This window comes from Eretmochelys imbricata, chromosome 7, assembly GCF_965152235.1.
Source record: "Eretmochelys imbricata isolate rEreImb1 chromosome 7, rEreImb1.hap1, whole genome shotgun sequence".
Classification (NCBI taxonomy): Eukaryota; Metazoa; Chordata; order Testudines; family Cheloniidae; genus Eretmochelys; species Eretmochelys imbricata.
In genome coordinates, this window is record NC_135578.1 from 71,690,628 (window position 1) to 71,707,637 (window position 17,010).

Here is a 17,010-nt window from a genome sequence, read left to right on the forward strand (position 1 = left end):
ACATTGCAAAATGTTATTGGTAAACATAAAAATCTGTCAGGGATGTGGCATTAAGTATTAAATACCGGGATCATACTTACATAATTTATTCCCTTGATTGCTATTCTTTACTATTTTTCCTCAAATCAATACATTAATGTAATAATAAATTATGATTGTCACATTTTATAGTTAATTGTGTATTTGCATTTCATGATCTATTAAGCATGAAGCTGGGTATTTTCACACAAGCTTTTAATTGTTTGGGGAGCACCAAATGAGTCTATGAATCTTCACAACATTTGTAGTTAAATTTCTATTACCATTAGAAACAACTTCATTGTTTGTCATTCTAAAGCAATTCAGCATAGTTGATATTAAAATATTTAGTGTACAACAAGCCGGATATGCAAGCAACAATATACAAGAACGTTTTTGACAACATTGCTTAATATTTTCATATTCAATTAGACAACTTCATTTTGACAAAGGAACAATATCACAGGGGAATTTAGGAACAATCACAGAAATCTTTTGCATCTATCTGATTAGATGCAACTCAGCAAATAAAACTGTGCAAAATGTTCCAAAAGAGTGGAGTATAACCAGTCTTCTCACATTGCTCTCTTGAACATGCTGGGATACATATTGACCTGCAACAGCATGTACTGGTGCCTGATCTACAGGGTAAAGAGTCATATGCATTTGTGTGTGCATGTGGGTCGAACATGCCAACAATTAGCCTAGTAATATCAGCAAAAGTACTCATTGGGTTGCCCTTCTGTCTTTGGTATTGCTTCTGAGTCCTCGCTTGATCGTGCAGACAGCAGCCTGTTAGACTCATCTGGGGTGTCTCTAGTCAAGTATTCTCCTTCCAATCCTTTAGTTTTGGCCCCTGGAGACAGACTTTCAAATGTGACATAGGACTCCTGAACTTCCTTGGGCTTCCGCACTAAGCATTTTTTGCAGCGCCTTTTCAATGCCCCACAGCAGACCACTAGGGTCAGAGGCACAGCAATGACACAGGCCACACTGATCACCACTACATTAATGAGTTTTTGGGTTCCACCAGCACTGGCAACTTCATCTGTGGAAAATATGATGCATTGCTCCTTCCTGGGGATCAGCCCTTTCACACAGACACACACTATGTATTTGGTCTTTGGCATCAGCCCATCAATGGTGATCTTAGTCTTACCTGGCTCCACACTGATTCTGCGCATTTCCCTTTCTCCAAAAATGGCATAAAGGACACTGAATATGGTTGTGTTCTTTGCCTGAGGAGCTTTCCAGGCCAATGAGACACTTTGATCCATGTCTCCTATCACTCTGACAGACCTCACTATACGTTCTGGCTCCTGTTGACCAGTGGGTAGACTTGATAGAAGATTTCTTGGGTTGTTATTCTGCTCCTTAACCATATTCTGTGCCTCATTCTGGAACCCTAGATTCTCTTCTGTGTTAACACGGACTGGTCTGGCACCTAATGTAGGTGAAGTTGAGGTTGTGATAACGTACCTAGCCACCAGCTTATCATTGTAAGCAGCTGCTTCCATCCCGCTCACCTTCCCATTCCATACTCCTTTAGAGTTAGCATTAGAGTCATCAGTGCCTTCAGAATCAGTGATGATGAGGGATATGAAAGCCTCTGTAGCCCCTAGGAAGTTCTTTGCTTTACAAATGTACTCTCCAGAATCCAGAAAAGAGACTACAGGCAAGCCTAGAATAGACCAGCTCATTCCATCACTAGAAATTTCCTGGTGCACTGAAAAAAAAACCCAAACATGGATATAATATAAAATATTAAGAAGATGGATTCAGCAAAATTACTATTATACATAGCAGAATGATCATTTTTGTTAACCAAAATATGAAATCAAAATAAACCTAATGAAAGGATATTGGCTGTTAGCTACTGTCAAGATCACTTTAGTTGATCTAGTTCATCCATACACCCTCTTCCAAAAAAGATGATGGAATTTTTTCAGGGCAAAGCTAGAATTGGAAAATAAGCTAGGAAAGATTTCCCCATCCTTAAAAAATACCATGTATATAAAACACTGCAAGCATGTTCATGAATGAGAGTGAAGAAAGTTGTGTTTGGAAGAGTCGATATACTTTTTTTACTTATGATTCACATGAAAGAAAATCACTGCTCAAGAGTAGACTGTCTTTCAAGATGAACATATGGTTCATCTTAGAATGAATAAACAAGAGACAAATGGCTGGGAAATAATATGTTGTTTGCTGTAGAATTAAGATGAGTATACCATGTTACATACTGAGAACCTTACAAAAATCCAATCATGTTAAGATCCAGCCTTTTGGAGAAGGAATCTTGCTAATAAAAATTGAATCAAACCAACCAAACAAAATATTGAAGGCTTATGGGTTAAGAATTCATTGAGATCCCTGCTGCTATGGCACCAGAGTGTGGAGGTTCAGCAGAAAACAATTTCCAATCTTCCTGTGACCATACAATACTCTTACATCTAGAATGAGAGCAGTTTTTCCTTTCATTCTTTCAGAAAAGTTAATATTTCAAGCTGTCATATTATAGTGCTCATGAGGAAATTCCATCATTGAGAGGTACTGTATTTTTTCAGACAACTCTTCACTGAAAGGTGGTAACGCCATGTTTAATGCGGCACAAAATATATCAATCTTGACTGTAGCTAGAGTAAACTTAACATAGGCTTTCTAGAATGCATTCATTATTTTGCAGGAAGGGACTTTTTGTTTGTCTGTTTTTAATGTAGGAGGCATGTTTTCAGCATGATATGAAGGCATTATCATTGGTAGCAGTTGCACTACGTCATGCACAGCAGAGTAATGGCTTCTGAAGATCACAAAAAAGGTCTTCTCTTAGAAGTTGTTCTACAGCTGTGGGAAAAAAAAGTATATCCGTTCCCTCTATCTATGGCATTGAAGAATCTCATAACACTTTAAGGACACATAACACAATTCTATTCATTTTGTTTAGATCTTATAAGAAAATTATTTAATAGGCTGTTTAACTTTCTGAACTTGCACCCTTGGGAGAAATCCTGGCTTCCGTGACATGAATAACAAAACCCCTGTGACTTGAATGAGTCTAGAAATTCACCCTTCATTTCCAGGTTCTGGAAGATCTGTGCCCACCCACATGCCAAGGGAATATTTCTTGTTGTTCTCTTTAGAGACTAACTCTGAATTCAGATGGCATCAGATCCAGCCTTTCTTGTGAAAGGAAAGATCACCATGATGGGGGGCATTTAAAGGGAACAATGACTGTCTTGAAGAATCCCCATTTTAAGGGAGAAAAGCATTCAAAGTAGAGGTGATCTGAATTTTTCCAATGGAATGTTTTTCCACTGGAAAATGCCAGTTCATCAAAAGTGAAATGTTTGCAGAAATAATGTTGATTTCAATGCAACTGTATTTTTAAAAAATGGATGGGGGTGGGGAGAGAAGCATTTTGACCTTTTTGAAACGGAAAAATCAATTTTCCATTTTGAAAGGACTTTTTTCAATATTATATCTTTTTTTTAATAAAAGTCAAAATCAGAACGAAACATTTCAACCAACTCAAAATAAATTCTGGGGAAGAGGGGTTGTTTTGCAGGAAATATTGAAATGTGATAATTTCTGTCATTTTGAAATGGAAAAAAGTCAAAATTGAAGATTTCTCTGAGAAATGAAAAATTTTGTTCCGACCCAACTCCAATTGAAAGTCATTTTAATTTTGCGGGTGAGACTTAATGAGACACTGTATTGCATACTTTACAATCTTGCTTATTGCATATGCTTTCAGTTACCTTTAGGAGTTTAGTGACTTTTTTCCTCTTAGTATTTGTTCCATTATCTTACCAGGGATTTTATTATTCCTCCAGTCTTCCTGTCACCTATAAATTTGATCTTAGTTGAATTGACATCAAGGAAACGTCTGGCAGAGATTTATTAACTGTTTTGATAGCAGTTCAACACTGCAGACATGCGAAAGCACACAATGGAGCCAGGGCAAGCCCACAACTAGTTTTTTAGGAAGACTGTTTAATACGTAATTAAAACTAATTTTAAAGTGCCTCTTATTTCAGCTTCACCATTGTGATGCAAATAGGTGTGCAAACCACCTAAAAGTACTTTGCAGAGAACAGCTTGAGATCCACTACTGCAGTGCATTTGTTGTGCAATAAAGAAAACATAACATGCTTCATATCATAGTTTATTATATAAACATTAATATATTCACACTGAAGTGTGGGTTAGTTGTATGAGTCTTCAGGGGAAAAACATAAATGCTGTAGAGAGTTACAATGTTAACATTCTCCTCTTGCTAGCCTCCTATTTTCTTATTCAGCAGGAGGCATATACAGTAGTTCTATTTACTTGGAAGAGCTGAAGCTGATATTTGCTCCAGGGTGTGCAGAAAACACAAGCCTATTTTCCAATCACACAGTGTGAAATAAAGAGCCAGAACCCACCTGTGCCATTGAGTTGATTACCATCAGCCCGTCTCCAGCTGAGTTCAGGAATAGGCACCCCAGTAGTACCACACCGCAGTAACACAGTGCTACCCAGTATGGTCTTCACCTTGGCTACGGAAGTATGTACAACAGGGCTTTGACATTTTCTTAGTTCGACTTGACTGAAGAAGACTCCAGCAAGACTCCGTGGGGTGAAGCATTTCAGTCTTGGCTCTATAAATGCTATGTTAGGAGACTGGAAGTTTAGGAAATGGACCATTTCATACAGACTGCAGTCACACACCCAAGGATTGTCCTGCAAACCTGTCAAGAGAAATCATGATAGTCAACATTTCCATTGATACTTTCCACTTTATATTCATTAATGGACATGTGGTGACTGCCTTATAGTCTGCTTCCAACTAGGGGCATTTGTGGCCTGGCATACAGAATATAGCCTTGGAGTCCAGAAACCTGGGTCTTAATCCCCATCATATGGCTAGGACCACTCTGAGCCTTATTTACCCCATTGGTAACATGGTGCTAACACAGCTTTATAAACTGTTTAGGCATCGTGGATGAAAAAGTACTATGGCAGTGAAAGTATGATTATCCATGCAATCAAAACAGATTGTTAGGAGGAGAAAACAGCCTTTCCTTAGTTAACATTGGAGTCAGCTTCTATATCTTTGGCTTGAAAAAAATAATTGTCCTGAAAATCACTACATTTATTGTAAAAGCAAAGGAGAGTGTTTGTGTGAAGTTTGAAGAGAATTCATCCTGCTGTTTTTGAGTTGCTCTGTTTTGAAATTTTGACTTTTGTCTAAAGTTTCTTTGTCTCCCTCTAGCTCAAAACTGACTATTTGGGTACCGCGCCTTCAAATTTTCCACATAGTTATATTTCTTTGGAAACTTGTACACCAACTATATTTGAAGAAAATATTTGACAAGAAATCAAGCAGTTATTAGAGGTTTTGTTTTAAATGGTTGGGAGAGAGACCTTCCTCATTAATTTCAAATGATGTGAATGAGAAATTTTTGCTGTGGCTTCAGTGGGAGCAGGAGCAAGTACTAGGTAAATGTGTGAGCACTTTCCCATCCACTAGCTGGTTGTAGTGTACAAAGAACATATGGCTCCTTTTAAAATTCAGAGAAACCTTCCTTTAGATCAGTTAGTAGAGACCTCTGTTTTTAGAGCTATAGAACAAAAGTTCCAGTGCGGGTATTTGTGGTTTGCTATAGAAAGGTGACAACCATTCAATACTGAATGAAACCAGAGTCCCATTGTATGGCTGATTATAACCCCTTTTATATCTCAAAAAGAAAGAAAGATCTTCTTGCTTTCACATTATCAATCTCACAGGCAACTCACACATTTCCTGAAAATTTAAATAACTTTAATTTTACTCCTTTTCCAGTTTCACAAGACATCCAATTTTGATTCATGTCCCTCTGTCTGCCCAAAGAAATCACATTATGCCAAAAACTGTGAAACGTGGGTGGATTTTAACAATATCCCTTCGAAAAAAAATTTAAATATCAAAATCACAATAAAAATAATGCATATCCATGAATCAGTTGTTGTACTGTGATAAATTATGTATTTCTTTACCCTTGAAAAGAGTCATTTGTTTGTTTAAGATGTAGGTAATTTAAGGTCTTGTGTCCTTAACTATTCATTTCTTTGCTTTTAAACACTTGGGCTTGGCAAAGGAAGTGATAGATGTATACATTCTTGTCACTTAAGTACCTTAACTGGTTTTAAAATAAAGTTATTGGGTTTTATTTGCTTTGGAATGAAACATATTTTATTACTCAAAAAATGATAATGTTAGAAAAATAATGACTTTGAGATATTTAAGGGTTCAACTGAAGAAAGCATCCCTAACTCAAGAGAGTAAGTAAGCACATACTTAACCTTAAAATTGATGGGACTTAAACACATGTCTAAAGATAAGGACATGCTGAAGTGCTATCTTGAATTAGAATTGATTGAAGCAGGAGTTTAAATACTTTTGTGAATCAGAGACTAAAGTTGATTACATAAAGTAAAGGCCTAGATCATGCGGTGCAGTGCAGGTGCTACACTGGATTCTGACATAGCCAACCACGGGAGGCTCACCACAGATTAGGCATACCCTCAGGCAGTCTCCTCTCTTCTGCCGGCAACTCAACAAGCTGTCATGGAAGGATGGACATAACGTTCTACTAGCATGCCTTTTGCATGCAGATGATTCTATACCTGCAGTGGTGCTATGGCCTTGCCTACAGTGACATATTTCATGACATTTCCAAGCATTGCACTGGTGGAAACAGTTTAGGCAGGGCACACGTGTTTTTACCCCAATCTGATCGAACACTACTCAGAGCAGGTCTATCTGACGCAATAATAAACATAGTTTTACCCTGTTTACACTAACACATCCAGCATTTATACCACATAACCAATGGCACTGCTGGTAGCACATCACTGAGATTCTAATTTAGACACAAAATTGCAGAAATACCAAGGCTTCCAGTGAATAAAATATCTGTGAATGCTACAGTTAGTATAAATGCAGTTCAGATCATGAGCAACTGACATCTCACAGAAATATTAAAGGTTTCAGAGTGGTCGCCGTATTAGTCTATATCAGCAAAAACAACGAGGAGTCCTTGTGGCACCTTAGAGACTAACACATTTATTTGGGCATAAGTTTTCGTGGGCTAAAACTCACTTCATCAGATGCATGGAGTGAAAAATACAGTAAACAGTATATATATTAAAGCACATGAAAAGATGGGAGTTGTTTTACCAAGTGGGGGGGTCAGTGCTAACAAGGCCAATTCAATTAAGGTGAAAGTACCCTATTCTCAACAGTTGACAAGAAGGGGTGAATATCAGCGGGAAAATTACTAACGAGCCAATGCAATCAAGGTGGACGTCACCCATTCCCAACAGTTGACAAGAAAGATTAAAAACATTCTGCTGAAGAAGAAATGATGCCTGTCTCATTCCATGCTATCAGTGTTGGGTAGGTGTTTTAAAAGGGTTATGCCTTAGTAGTGGGACATTTTCTACAAATTTTAAACTAAATACATTAAAACTCAGGGAACGGATGATGAATAGGAGCAGGGGTCTATAAAAAAGAGAGTCCATAAACATTGTCACATTTCTAAACAGATTTATACTGGCTGCACCCATACCCCTTGTGTGTTTGCTGTCTGCAAATGTTTTAGAAAGTTAATTTACTATCAAGAATGTTTAGAAACCTAGCAAAAGTAAGACTGCATTACAGAAGTTAACTGGAATATTCACAGAAGTTAACTTAGTTTTCTGATTCTCAGTCACTTCCTGAAATCAAGCTCTTGATGTATGATCATTATATTTGTCCTCACTGGTCACCTTCACTTTTCCCTTCTGGTTAACGTATCCATATCTGAGAGATATACAAATGTGCTATCTACACAACAGTGAATCCAGTTGTTAGATCAGCTCTGCTATTGTTTTTCTGACCAACATGCACACAGATATTTTTCCATGAGTTGTGCTAATCAAATCATACTGTATGGACCCCATGGGCAGGCTGCAGTATGGTTTTAAATATGGTCATAGCTTGGTTCTTTAAAAGGCTCTTCTCAAGTTCTTGCAGCTCAGCCCTTGGCTATGGACCACAGATGCCTCCTATGTCTGCATGTATTCCTGGGTTCCTATAACATATAAGGAAATTATCTATTTATCTACTCAGTAAAAAGGACTAATGAAAAATATGATCTAAAACCCATTGTCAATGTGCACTAAAGGTCGAAAAAAGCAAGCAAAATGCCAGAATGCAAAAGGAATGGGATGAAGATACTATAATGCTACAGAGAAAATAAATGGTAGGCCATCACCCAGAATATTATGTTCAATTTGGCCAGGCCTGTCTGGAAAAAAATATAGTAGAAATATGGGCAACAAAATAATTGGACAAGAAAAAACATCCATATGAAGAGATTAGAGACGGAAAAGATTGGGACCCTTGACAGATGTATATAAAATAATGATGGTACAGAGCAGTGGTTTTCAACCTTTTTGGTCCACAACCTGAACAATGGCAAAAGCACAACCCAAACCATGGTATAAGATTTGCCCCACAATCTACCATGCTCCACAATCCTGTGGAATTTAGATCCTGGGTTGATTTTGTGACCATTTTGTGGATTACAGATCATGTGAGAGTGGGGGCAGCTGTTACTGCTAAAATGAGGGACATCTCACAGAAATATTAAAGGTTTCAGAGTGGTAGCCGTATTAGTCTATATCAGCAAAAACAACGAGGAGTCCTTGTGGCACCTTAGAGACTAACAAATTTATTTGGGCATAAGCTTTCGTGGGCTAAAACTCACTTCATCAGATGCATGGAGTGAAAAATACAGTAAAAAGTATATATATTAAAGCACATGAAAAGACGGGAGGGAGGATTGCTGCTAGAGAGGTTTGGTGGTTGGTGGATGAATAGGCTTGGTGCAGTTGGAGTGGGAATGAGGGACTTTTTCATTCTCTCTCTTTCCCCATATGCACAGCACTCATCTCTGAGTGTTGGGAAGCACTGTTCCAAGGGGCTGTGAAACTGGCTACACAACCTACAGAAAGACAGTTTCTCCTGCCACAGAGCCAGGCCCAGTGTGGGCTGACAGGCAAAAGGGGCCTGAGCAGCTGTCCTGGGGTTAGATCTTTCCTTGAAGTCAGTGGGAGTAAGGATAGTGTTGGAATTAACACCCAGAATGGACCCTGATGGTTCAGAGATGGCTAGATCATCATTCTTATAAGACTATTCCTCCACCCTTCCCATCTCCTTAGTATTGCAATACCTGCAATGCACCAGCTATGACCAGGAACACCTCATTTGCTTATGGGCCTTCCTCGTTCTTGCCTTTGGCAGGGATTTTACAACCCAGAAGGAATAACTTCCACTGACAATCTTTCTCTGGGAGTGAAAATAGGACGTGACCATAAAATACACACTTTTTTCTCTTCTAAACTCACAGTTCAGCCATTTGTTTGATCTCTTGGCAATATTTTCCTTTTTCATTTCAGGACTCAAAGCTCATGTGAGTTTAGTTCAGTAGATACTATGAAAAAATTTTTGCAGTAAAAGTACAAACAAATTAACTGTGGGAAACACTAATTTAATCTCAAATAACCAATTCTATTGTATTTCTATTTTCCAAACAAAGACATTTGGGCTTTGGTGTAGTTGTCCAGACTTCAACTCTCTCTCTCTCTCTCTCACTTAAGCACCACACTACTTATGCCTTCACTATTGCCCATCTCCTAGCCCTTCCTGTCTCCTCTGCAGCTTTTTTCGGAAAGTGATCAAGATTCTTAGCTTCACATTTACTGAATCTATGTATCTGTGTGACACGTGAGCCAATGCAGCAATTGATGATCAACCACACTATCACAAACTACTCCTCAACCCCCTACTCAATTTTGATGCCTCATCCAAGCACTTCTTATACAAAAGAACATCACAAAGCTGACAATGAAAGACATGAATATCTAGAAAGCACTAAGCTGTTTCTAAAAATATTTTTATTATAACATCCTAAAACCAAAGGCTTTGAAGAGAACTAAAGGGAATGACTGAATCCTTGCTATTCATAGATTTTTATGCGTTCAGTGAGAAAGCCATGGCCAGGAAGGAAACTTAGCATGCAGCTGTGCATCTCAATCCCTGGACTAAAATCCACGGACTTCACACACTACAATCACCTGTGTATGTGCACAGAGGGTAAATCTGGAGTGTGGTTTAAGAATCAGTGGGTTGGTCTATGAATTATAGTATGGCTCTACCCCATTATCTCCATATACATTTCTGTGTATGGATTTCTTAAGATCCTGGCACATGCAAACTGTACAGATGATTGTGCAAGGCTATCTTATGTTGGCCAAAGTAACAGCACAAAAGTCCTTCCTAATCAAATGCTATAATAATCCATGAAGTGAAATATGAAGTAAAATTTCCACAAAAAGAGATCTATGCAATATATTGTTATAGCCAACATTCCATAACATGAAAGGGACCATGCAATAGCAAACATGTCTTTTGTTTTGTTAAGAATTTATTTAGCACTTTGCAAAATGCACACAGAAGACACCATTTATTTTTACTAGCTAACCAAACATTAACAAAAGATACTAAAAACTGGCCAGACCACAACTTGATTCTTTCTTTTTAAAATATGTGGGTTTCTTTTAAGTGTGACCTTAGTGTTAGAAAAACAAGCTCCCCATTTATCCACAGAAGAAGATAAGCAGCATTGTAAGCTTCTTCACACTGTGCAGACCACCTCTGGGAATAACTCATGTCCTCCTCAATGAGATTGTCAGCAAGAGTGTGAATTGATGCCAAATATTGTGGTGGTTATGAATGCAATATGGACATAAAGGGTCCCATCCTCAGGAGTAAGCTGAAGTCAGTGTCACTCCATCAGTTTATACTAATTGAGGATATGGTCCATAACCACTTGGAAGACCTAGAGACCACCAATTTAGTTCATGTAGCCTATCAAACAACCAGAAGATGGCAACAACGTTGAGTCACCCTGAGATGGATTTAAATAAATGATCTAGAGATAAAACATTCAGAGCCAAACCCCTGAACTTCTCAGTATGCTCGTTGCAGAACTTCATTCTGGGCTACTGCAACTGAGATGGCTCACCAGACAATCATCTGTAACTTTATTTTCTGATTGAAAGCCACCCATCAAAAAATGTCATTCTAGAATTCATGGCTGTTCAGATAGTGTATGAAGAACTGTAGCTGTCCTTACTTTCAACAGGGAATCTCTTAGCCTGCAGGGGGACCATAGGAGCAACAATGTATTTTCATTAAAAATACACTTTCTTGCTAGAGTGAATGAGCAATATTAAGGTACTGCTCTTGTATGTTACATGTTTGAGATTCAGCTCAAGTGCATTCTAATTTGCCCTATTTTTTTAACTCTCTTACCTAAGATGATCTTGGAATTGTCATTGGGGAAGTAAGGAACTACCTGGAGGTTAGCCCAGGTTGAAATAACCTCTTGAGGAAGAGTCATCAGTTTATTGCTAGACAGATCCAGATAGGTGATGTTCTTGATGTAACGAGCAGCTTCTGCTGGTACTGAGGTGAGTTCATTATTGTGTAAATCCAGCAGCCGTAGCTGGGGCATGTCTGCAAGAACTTCCCATGGAAATAAGATTAAGTCATTCCCATCCAGTCTCAATTCCTGTAACCGGCGGAGACCCCTAAAGGTAATCACACTGACACTAGCCAAAGAATTGTAGGGCATCCAGAGGTATTCCAGGTTACGGAGAGAATGGAAAGCTTCTCCTGGTACTCTCCTGATGGCCGTCTTTTCTATTCGAAGTTTAGATGTATCTCCTGGGATGTTCACAGGGGTGAGTGTCATCTCTGGGTCATTGCACAGGACAGTTCTGATTGGAAAAAACAAATATTAAATTACAAATTAAAAAACAAATATAAAAATTAAATTAAATATTTTGAAATTTTTTTACTTTATTCTAATCTATTATTTGTATGTGCTTTTCTCTTTGTCAGTTCCTTTGTTTTCTTACCAACCATTATACATATATGACTCAGCTATGTAAAAAAAAATCAAAGCAATTTAGCTACATAGAATCAAATTCAATCTTTTTGTAAATGAATTCAGTGAGTTGCACCTATTTATATTGGGTATGAATCTGGCTCATGAAGTCTTTCTTCTTTTTATTTTTAATTGACTTTCTGAAAATTGTGACCATAACATTCCTGCACTAGAGAGTATGTCAGTACATGTTAAAACACAGTTCACCAGTTGAGCCATCAGAGATTTGGCGAAAGAGCCAAATATTAAACAAGCCTCTCTCAGGTAGGAGTCAGACGTGTTGTGATAACTGATCCTACAAATTTACTCTAATTGTGAGCTCAACTGTGAAAAGTGAATGAAAGTTCATAAGGTGTCACAATTACCTATGACAATCAATGTTGATGGGAAAAGATGCAAAAAAGAAGCAAAAAGACTGAATTAGTCCAAATAAGAAGGCCTATCGATATAATTCAAGGATTGTGTTAAGATCATAATTGGTAAACAAGAAACGTATAGAACTGGAAATCAATGAACCAAAATTGGCATGTTGGAAATTAGGCCTAACTGGTTGACAAAATAAAGAGAGGATGGATTATTCCACCCATTGCCTTTTTGGGACCCTTCTAAAAGAGGCTTTGAGGCAGAAAAGGGGAAACTTTTTACCACCACCATGGCTGCAATAGAAGGATTGTTGCCATTACACCAGATCTTGATACTCCAGTGGAGACACTTGGGCATCATTGCTGCACCAACAAGGACCCCAACCTGATACATGTGAGATCTTGCTCTGTTTCCTGCTCCCTCATGTGCTCCTTTCTGTCCCTCACCCATCTTCCTCCTGTCCTCTCTCTCTCAGCTTTTCACCTGACTCTGAAATCAACTGTACTGCACAGCACCAGTCCAGCAAGATGAGATGGTCTATCCAGCTCTGCTCAGCCTGAGAAGGACCAGTGAAGGAGGAGGTCCTGACCAGACCAACCAGATGACGTTCCTGACAGAGGAAGTGAGCCAGGATCCATAGCAATAGCTGTCATGGTTAATCTGTCTGACCAAAGCATCCGTCTGTGACTGACCAGTTGCCCTGTGTCCTGAGAATATCAACAAAAGCCGTATTTCCCTCATCTTTACTATCCTATCTCTACTCCCCCTTCTGTGTCCGTCTGTTTTGTCTAAAGTAGGAAAGTGACTATCATTCCCAACTCAGGACTGAGCAACAGAACTATCCCTTTCTTCCCCACCAAAAAGTACTGTTTAACTGAATAAGAGATTTTAACCAATATTCACCGTCTCCAAAAAGGGACTTTGTTACTTTTTGATTAAGCTTGTTTTACATAATCAATTTCAGTTTCAATGTTCTTTACCTTATTTTGAGTCTTGTCCTTTTATCTGTTTCAAATCAATAAATGTGTAACCTTTGGTATGAATTTTATAGTGTGTTCTCCACAGTCCTAAGCAGGCTGAGGTCTCTGTTTACCAAACCCCAAAACTTATTTAAAAATGTTCAGTGTTGGATGGTTTCAGAGTCATGGCAACACCTTTGACTCTTTGGGCCCTTTATTCCATCCAACTGAATATAACAGGGGAACACACATTAAACACTATATGGAATCTCCTGTTCATGAAGTGAAGTCAATTAACCCAACAAAACTCTACTTTGAAATCTGAACTACAGTGAAATCTGTTGGACTGTGTAATAGTGGTAGAAGCCACTTCACTTTAAGCATTTGAAAATAGATGAGTCAAAGCACTGGAAATTATTCTGTTGGGGAAAATCCGGCACTGGCTGTAGTGTGAACTAGATGACCTAATTGCTCTTTCCCATCTCTAATTTCTAAAGGCATATCTTAAATCCTTAATCTTTATTTACTTGGGCCTTATACAAGCAAAATTTGACTTTGGCTTTGTAAATGCATGAAATTGTAGATAGCAGTGAGGAAGGGAGAGAGACAGATATCTTAGAAAATACAATACAGAATGCACATCAGTTCGCCTAACGACAAGGGGAAGGGGGGGAAAGGCAAATTCTTAACATGAAATAAAGCTTAATTTATAAAAAGCAGCAGAATCAAATAAGCATGTTCCACTTCACATGCTAGAAGAGGTACTATGAGGGAAATGTAATATGATAATCTAAGGACCATCTCCTCATGACTGTGGCTGGTTAATAAATGGAATATTATAAAACCAGATCATTTTTAGCTGAAAGTGATTACTCCTGTACAATAGGGGCAAATAAATAACATAACTAAATTGCTCTTACTAAGTGAGGCTTCCTAGAGTTAAAGGTCTTCAAGCTTCTACATAAAATTGTTCATTCAAGATAGGTATACAGTATAGTTACTTTCATTTAGTACTTCTACAATGGCATTAAATCTGTGATGGAAGATGCAAACACAACCCCGGGAGGTTGAGGAAAGAAATGCTTCACCTGACTCTCAAGCAACAGGGTGCAGTCAAGACTCAGACCAAAACTGATAGGATCTGGAAGAAGGCTCATCCCACCCTCCTTAACTGAGGGTTGGGGATTCGGGGAAAAACTAAGAACAAAAAGAAGATAATAAGGAGACAGAAAACTCTTCTCAGTAATGCATTTCTTTTCTGTGCATGGCACAGAAGGTTCAATAATATGAGACCCTATTACAACGTAGCAATGTGCACTTATGCTACTGATGATATTTCCAGGTGATACTATTGAGCACTAAACTGTTATTCTGTGTGATAAACCCCTTGTACTACTGGGAACTTGGCTGTTTTTTCACTGAATCATAATATAGAAAAATGACAACAATTATTCACCTTAGGAAATGGTAGACACCACACTTTTTAACATAGCTACCACAAAGTACTACAGTATTTCCCAGTCGCTGGAAGGTAATTCCACTACGGCCTCTTTGGGATAGCGTTGATTATTTTTGTTGCATTCCTTCTCAGTAACTACAGGTAATTTGTGTTTTCACTGTACTTCTCACATGGAAAGCTACTGGTGCTACTTCTATTGCACCTGAACGGTCTTGAGGAAAGAAGTCCATTTTACAGACATTCAAAATCTAGGTGACAGTTTTTAATTTCTCTTTGTTGAATTCCTCCATTAGAATCCTGTCTAGAAGAAATATGTACTCCAAAGAAAAAGGGATTGCTTTCTCTCCCTCTCTCTCTTTTTATATTGTGAATATATTGTATAAAAGCTTGTCCTGTTTCCCATTAAGTCAAATAATTGCTTACTTACTACATTTCAACAAAAAGCATCCTCTACTAATATCTTAATTGTATTTCATTCCAAAAATAAAGAACTGGTCTTTGTTGAGATTTTGTGGAATTGAAATAAACCATTCTCAGATTTTACATTTAATGTATGGAATCTGCCTTTGAGTTTTCTTCTGGTTTGGGGATTGTTTCCTTCTAAAAAAGTCCTCTGATTAAAGGATTCTTAAGTAAATGGAATAGAAGGCAGTACTCCATGCATTTTTGAAAGCACTGTACTAAGCAAGCCTCATTAACTCTTTGAAAGGAGAACAAGGTGGGCTAGAACCTTAAGACATTTTCTGCACATACGAAGTCCAGTATTTTCCATTTTATTCATCTTTCACCATTATACTGATGTTAATTATATTGCTTTTACCCTAGTAGAGAAGATCACCGAATGTTTTTTCTGAAATCAGATTATAGTGTGCTCAGAAGCTAATCCTTCTGCACATAAAGCTGTCGTACAGAATGATTGGGGAAAATAACACACAAAGAAATAACCATGACACAAGCCATGGTTTTTTTTCCATACATCCTTACAAAGGTGAACACAAAACCTTCCAGATGAAAACAAAGAGAACAAACATACCTTGCTTTTGTTCCTTCATTGATACTATAGAAGGCACAGCTACATTGGGAAGGGCAAGTGCAGTGAGCTGAAGGCAGTCCTCCAAAAACTAAGCAGCAGACCAAGCCCACAGTGATCCACATTGTTACCTGCACATGAGGACGACTCTCAAATACTAGACAAAGTAAAGGTTTTTCTCTATTGTTTTGTCCAGGGGCTGGTCACATCTTGTTAACTGTCTTTCCATTTCATTCACACAGTGATCTTCCAGCCCTCACTGAATCCATCAGATAAAAAAGGATAGGCAGGGGATTAAGGATGGGGACTTGAGTTATTTTCACGTAGGTGCTTATTGCTTCCGGGAATCACACAGATAAAGCATCTCTTCCCTCAGCGAGCATCATCAATCCTGGATTCCAACAGAAAACCAGTGATTGTTGTGTGGAACAACGTAGTATTTTTGTGATTCTATCAATGACAATATAAATATTACTTTAATAGATGTTGCCAGTAACTCACTTTCCTGTAGTGATTTCTTGAATATTTAAAAAGGGTTCCTAGTACTGCAGGAATCTGAGCCACTGAGAATATACAAAAATATGGAAAACTATTTTATTGATTTGGCTTTTCTTTTAAGAAAAAGGACCAACGGTTTAATGATTGATTGATTTTTGCCAGTATGACCAATGTTATAAAACTAAGAATGATACAATAGCTAGAACTTTAATAAAATATTAGATACCTACATTTTCCTGGTGTTTGTCTCAGTGCTAACACATTCCTGAAAGACTAACCATTCCAAGACTGCTTACTGTCCTTAAGAGCCTTTGATGAGGGACCATACCAAATGTTTTCTGAAACTCAAAGTATACTGTATCAACTGGGTCACGCTTGCCCATGTTTGTTGACACTCTCAAATAATTCTAATACATCGGTGTGGCATGATTTTCCTTTACAAAAGCCATGTTGACTCTTCCCCAACATGTCATGTTCATTGATGTGCCTGATAACTCTGTTCTCTACTGTAGTTTCAACCAATTTGCCTACTACTGAAGTTAGGCTTACCTGACAAAAGTCAGATGAAAGTCTTCACATCCTGCAATATAAATGTAATAGGGCTGATTCTGAACTGAATTACACTGGTGTAAATCAGGAATAATTCCAGTAAAATCTTGGCCC

At 38.1% G+C, this 17,010-nt stretch overlaps 1 protein-coding gene across 1 annotated transcript; it reads right to left on the reverse strand.

Annotated features, from left to right (window-relative positions):
• Positions 1–731: 731 nt before the first annotated feature.
• On the reverse strand, positions 732–15,974 carry LRIT1 (leucine rich repeat, Ig-like and transmembrane domains 1). Its single transcript, XM_077821278.1, has 4 exons — positions 15,853–15,974; positions 11,402–11,868; positions 4,443–4,748; positions 732–1,744 (listed from the first exon to the last, which is right to left on the reverse strand). Exons 1-4 carry the CDS (start codon positions 15,972–15,974, stop codon positions 732–734), a joined length of 1,908 nt encoding a protein of 635 aa, XP_077677404.1.
• Positions 15,975–17,010: the final 1,036 nt, after the last annotated feature.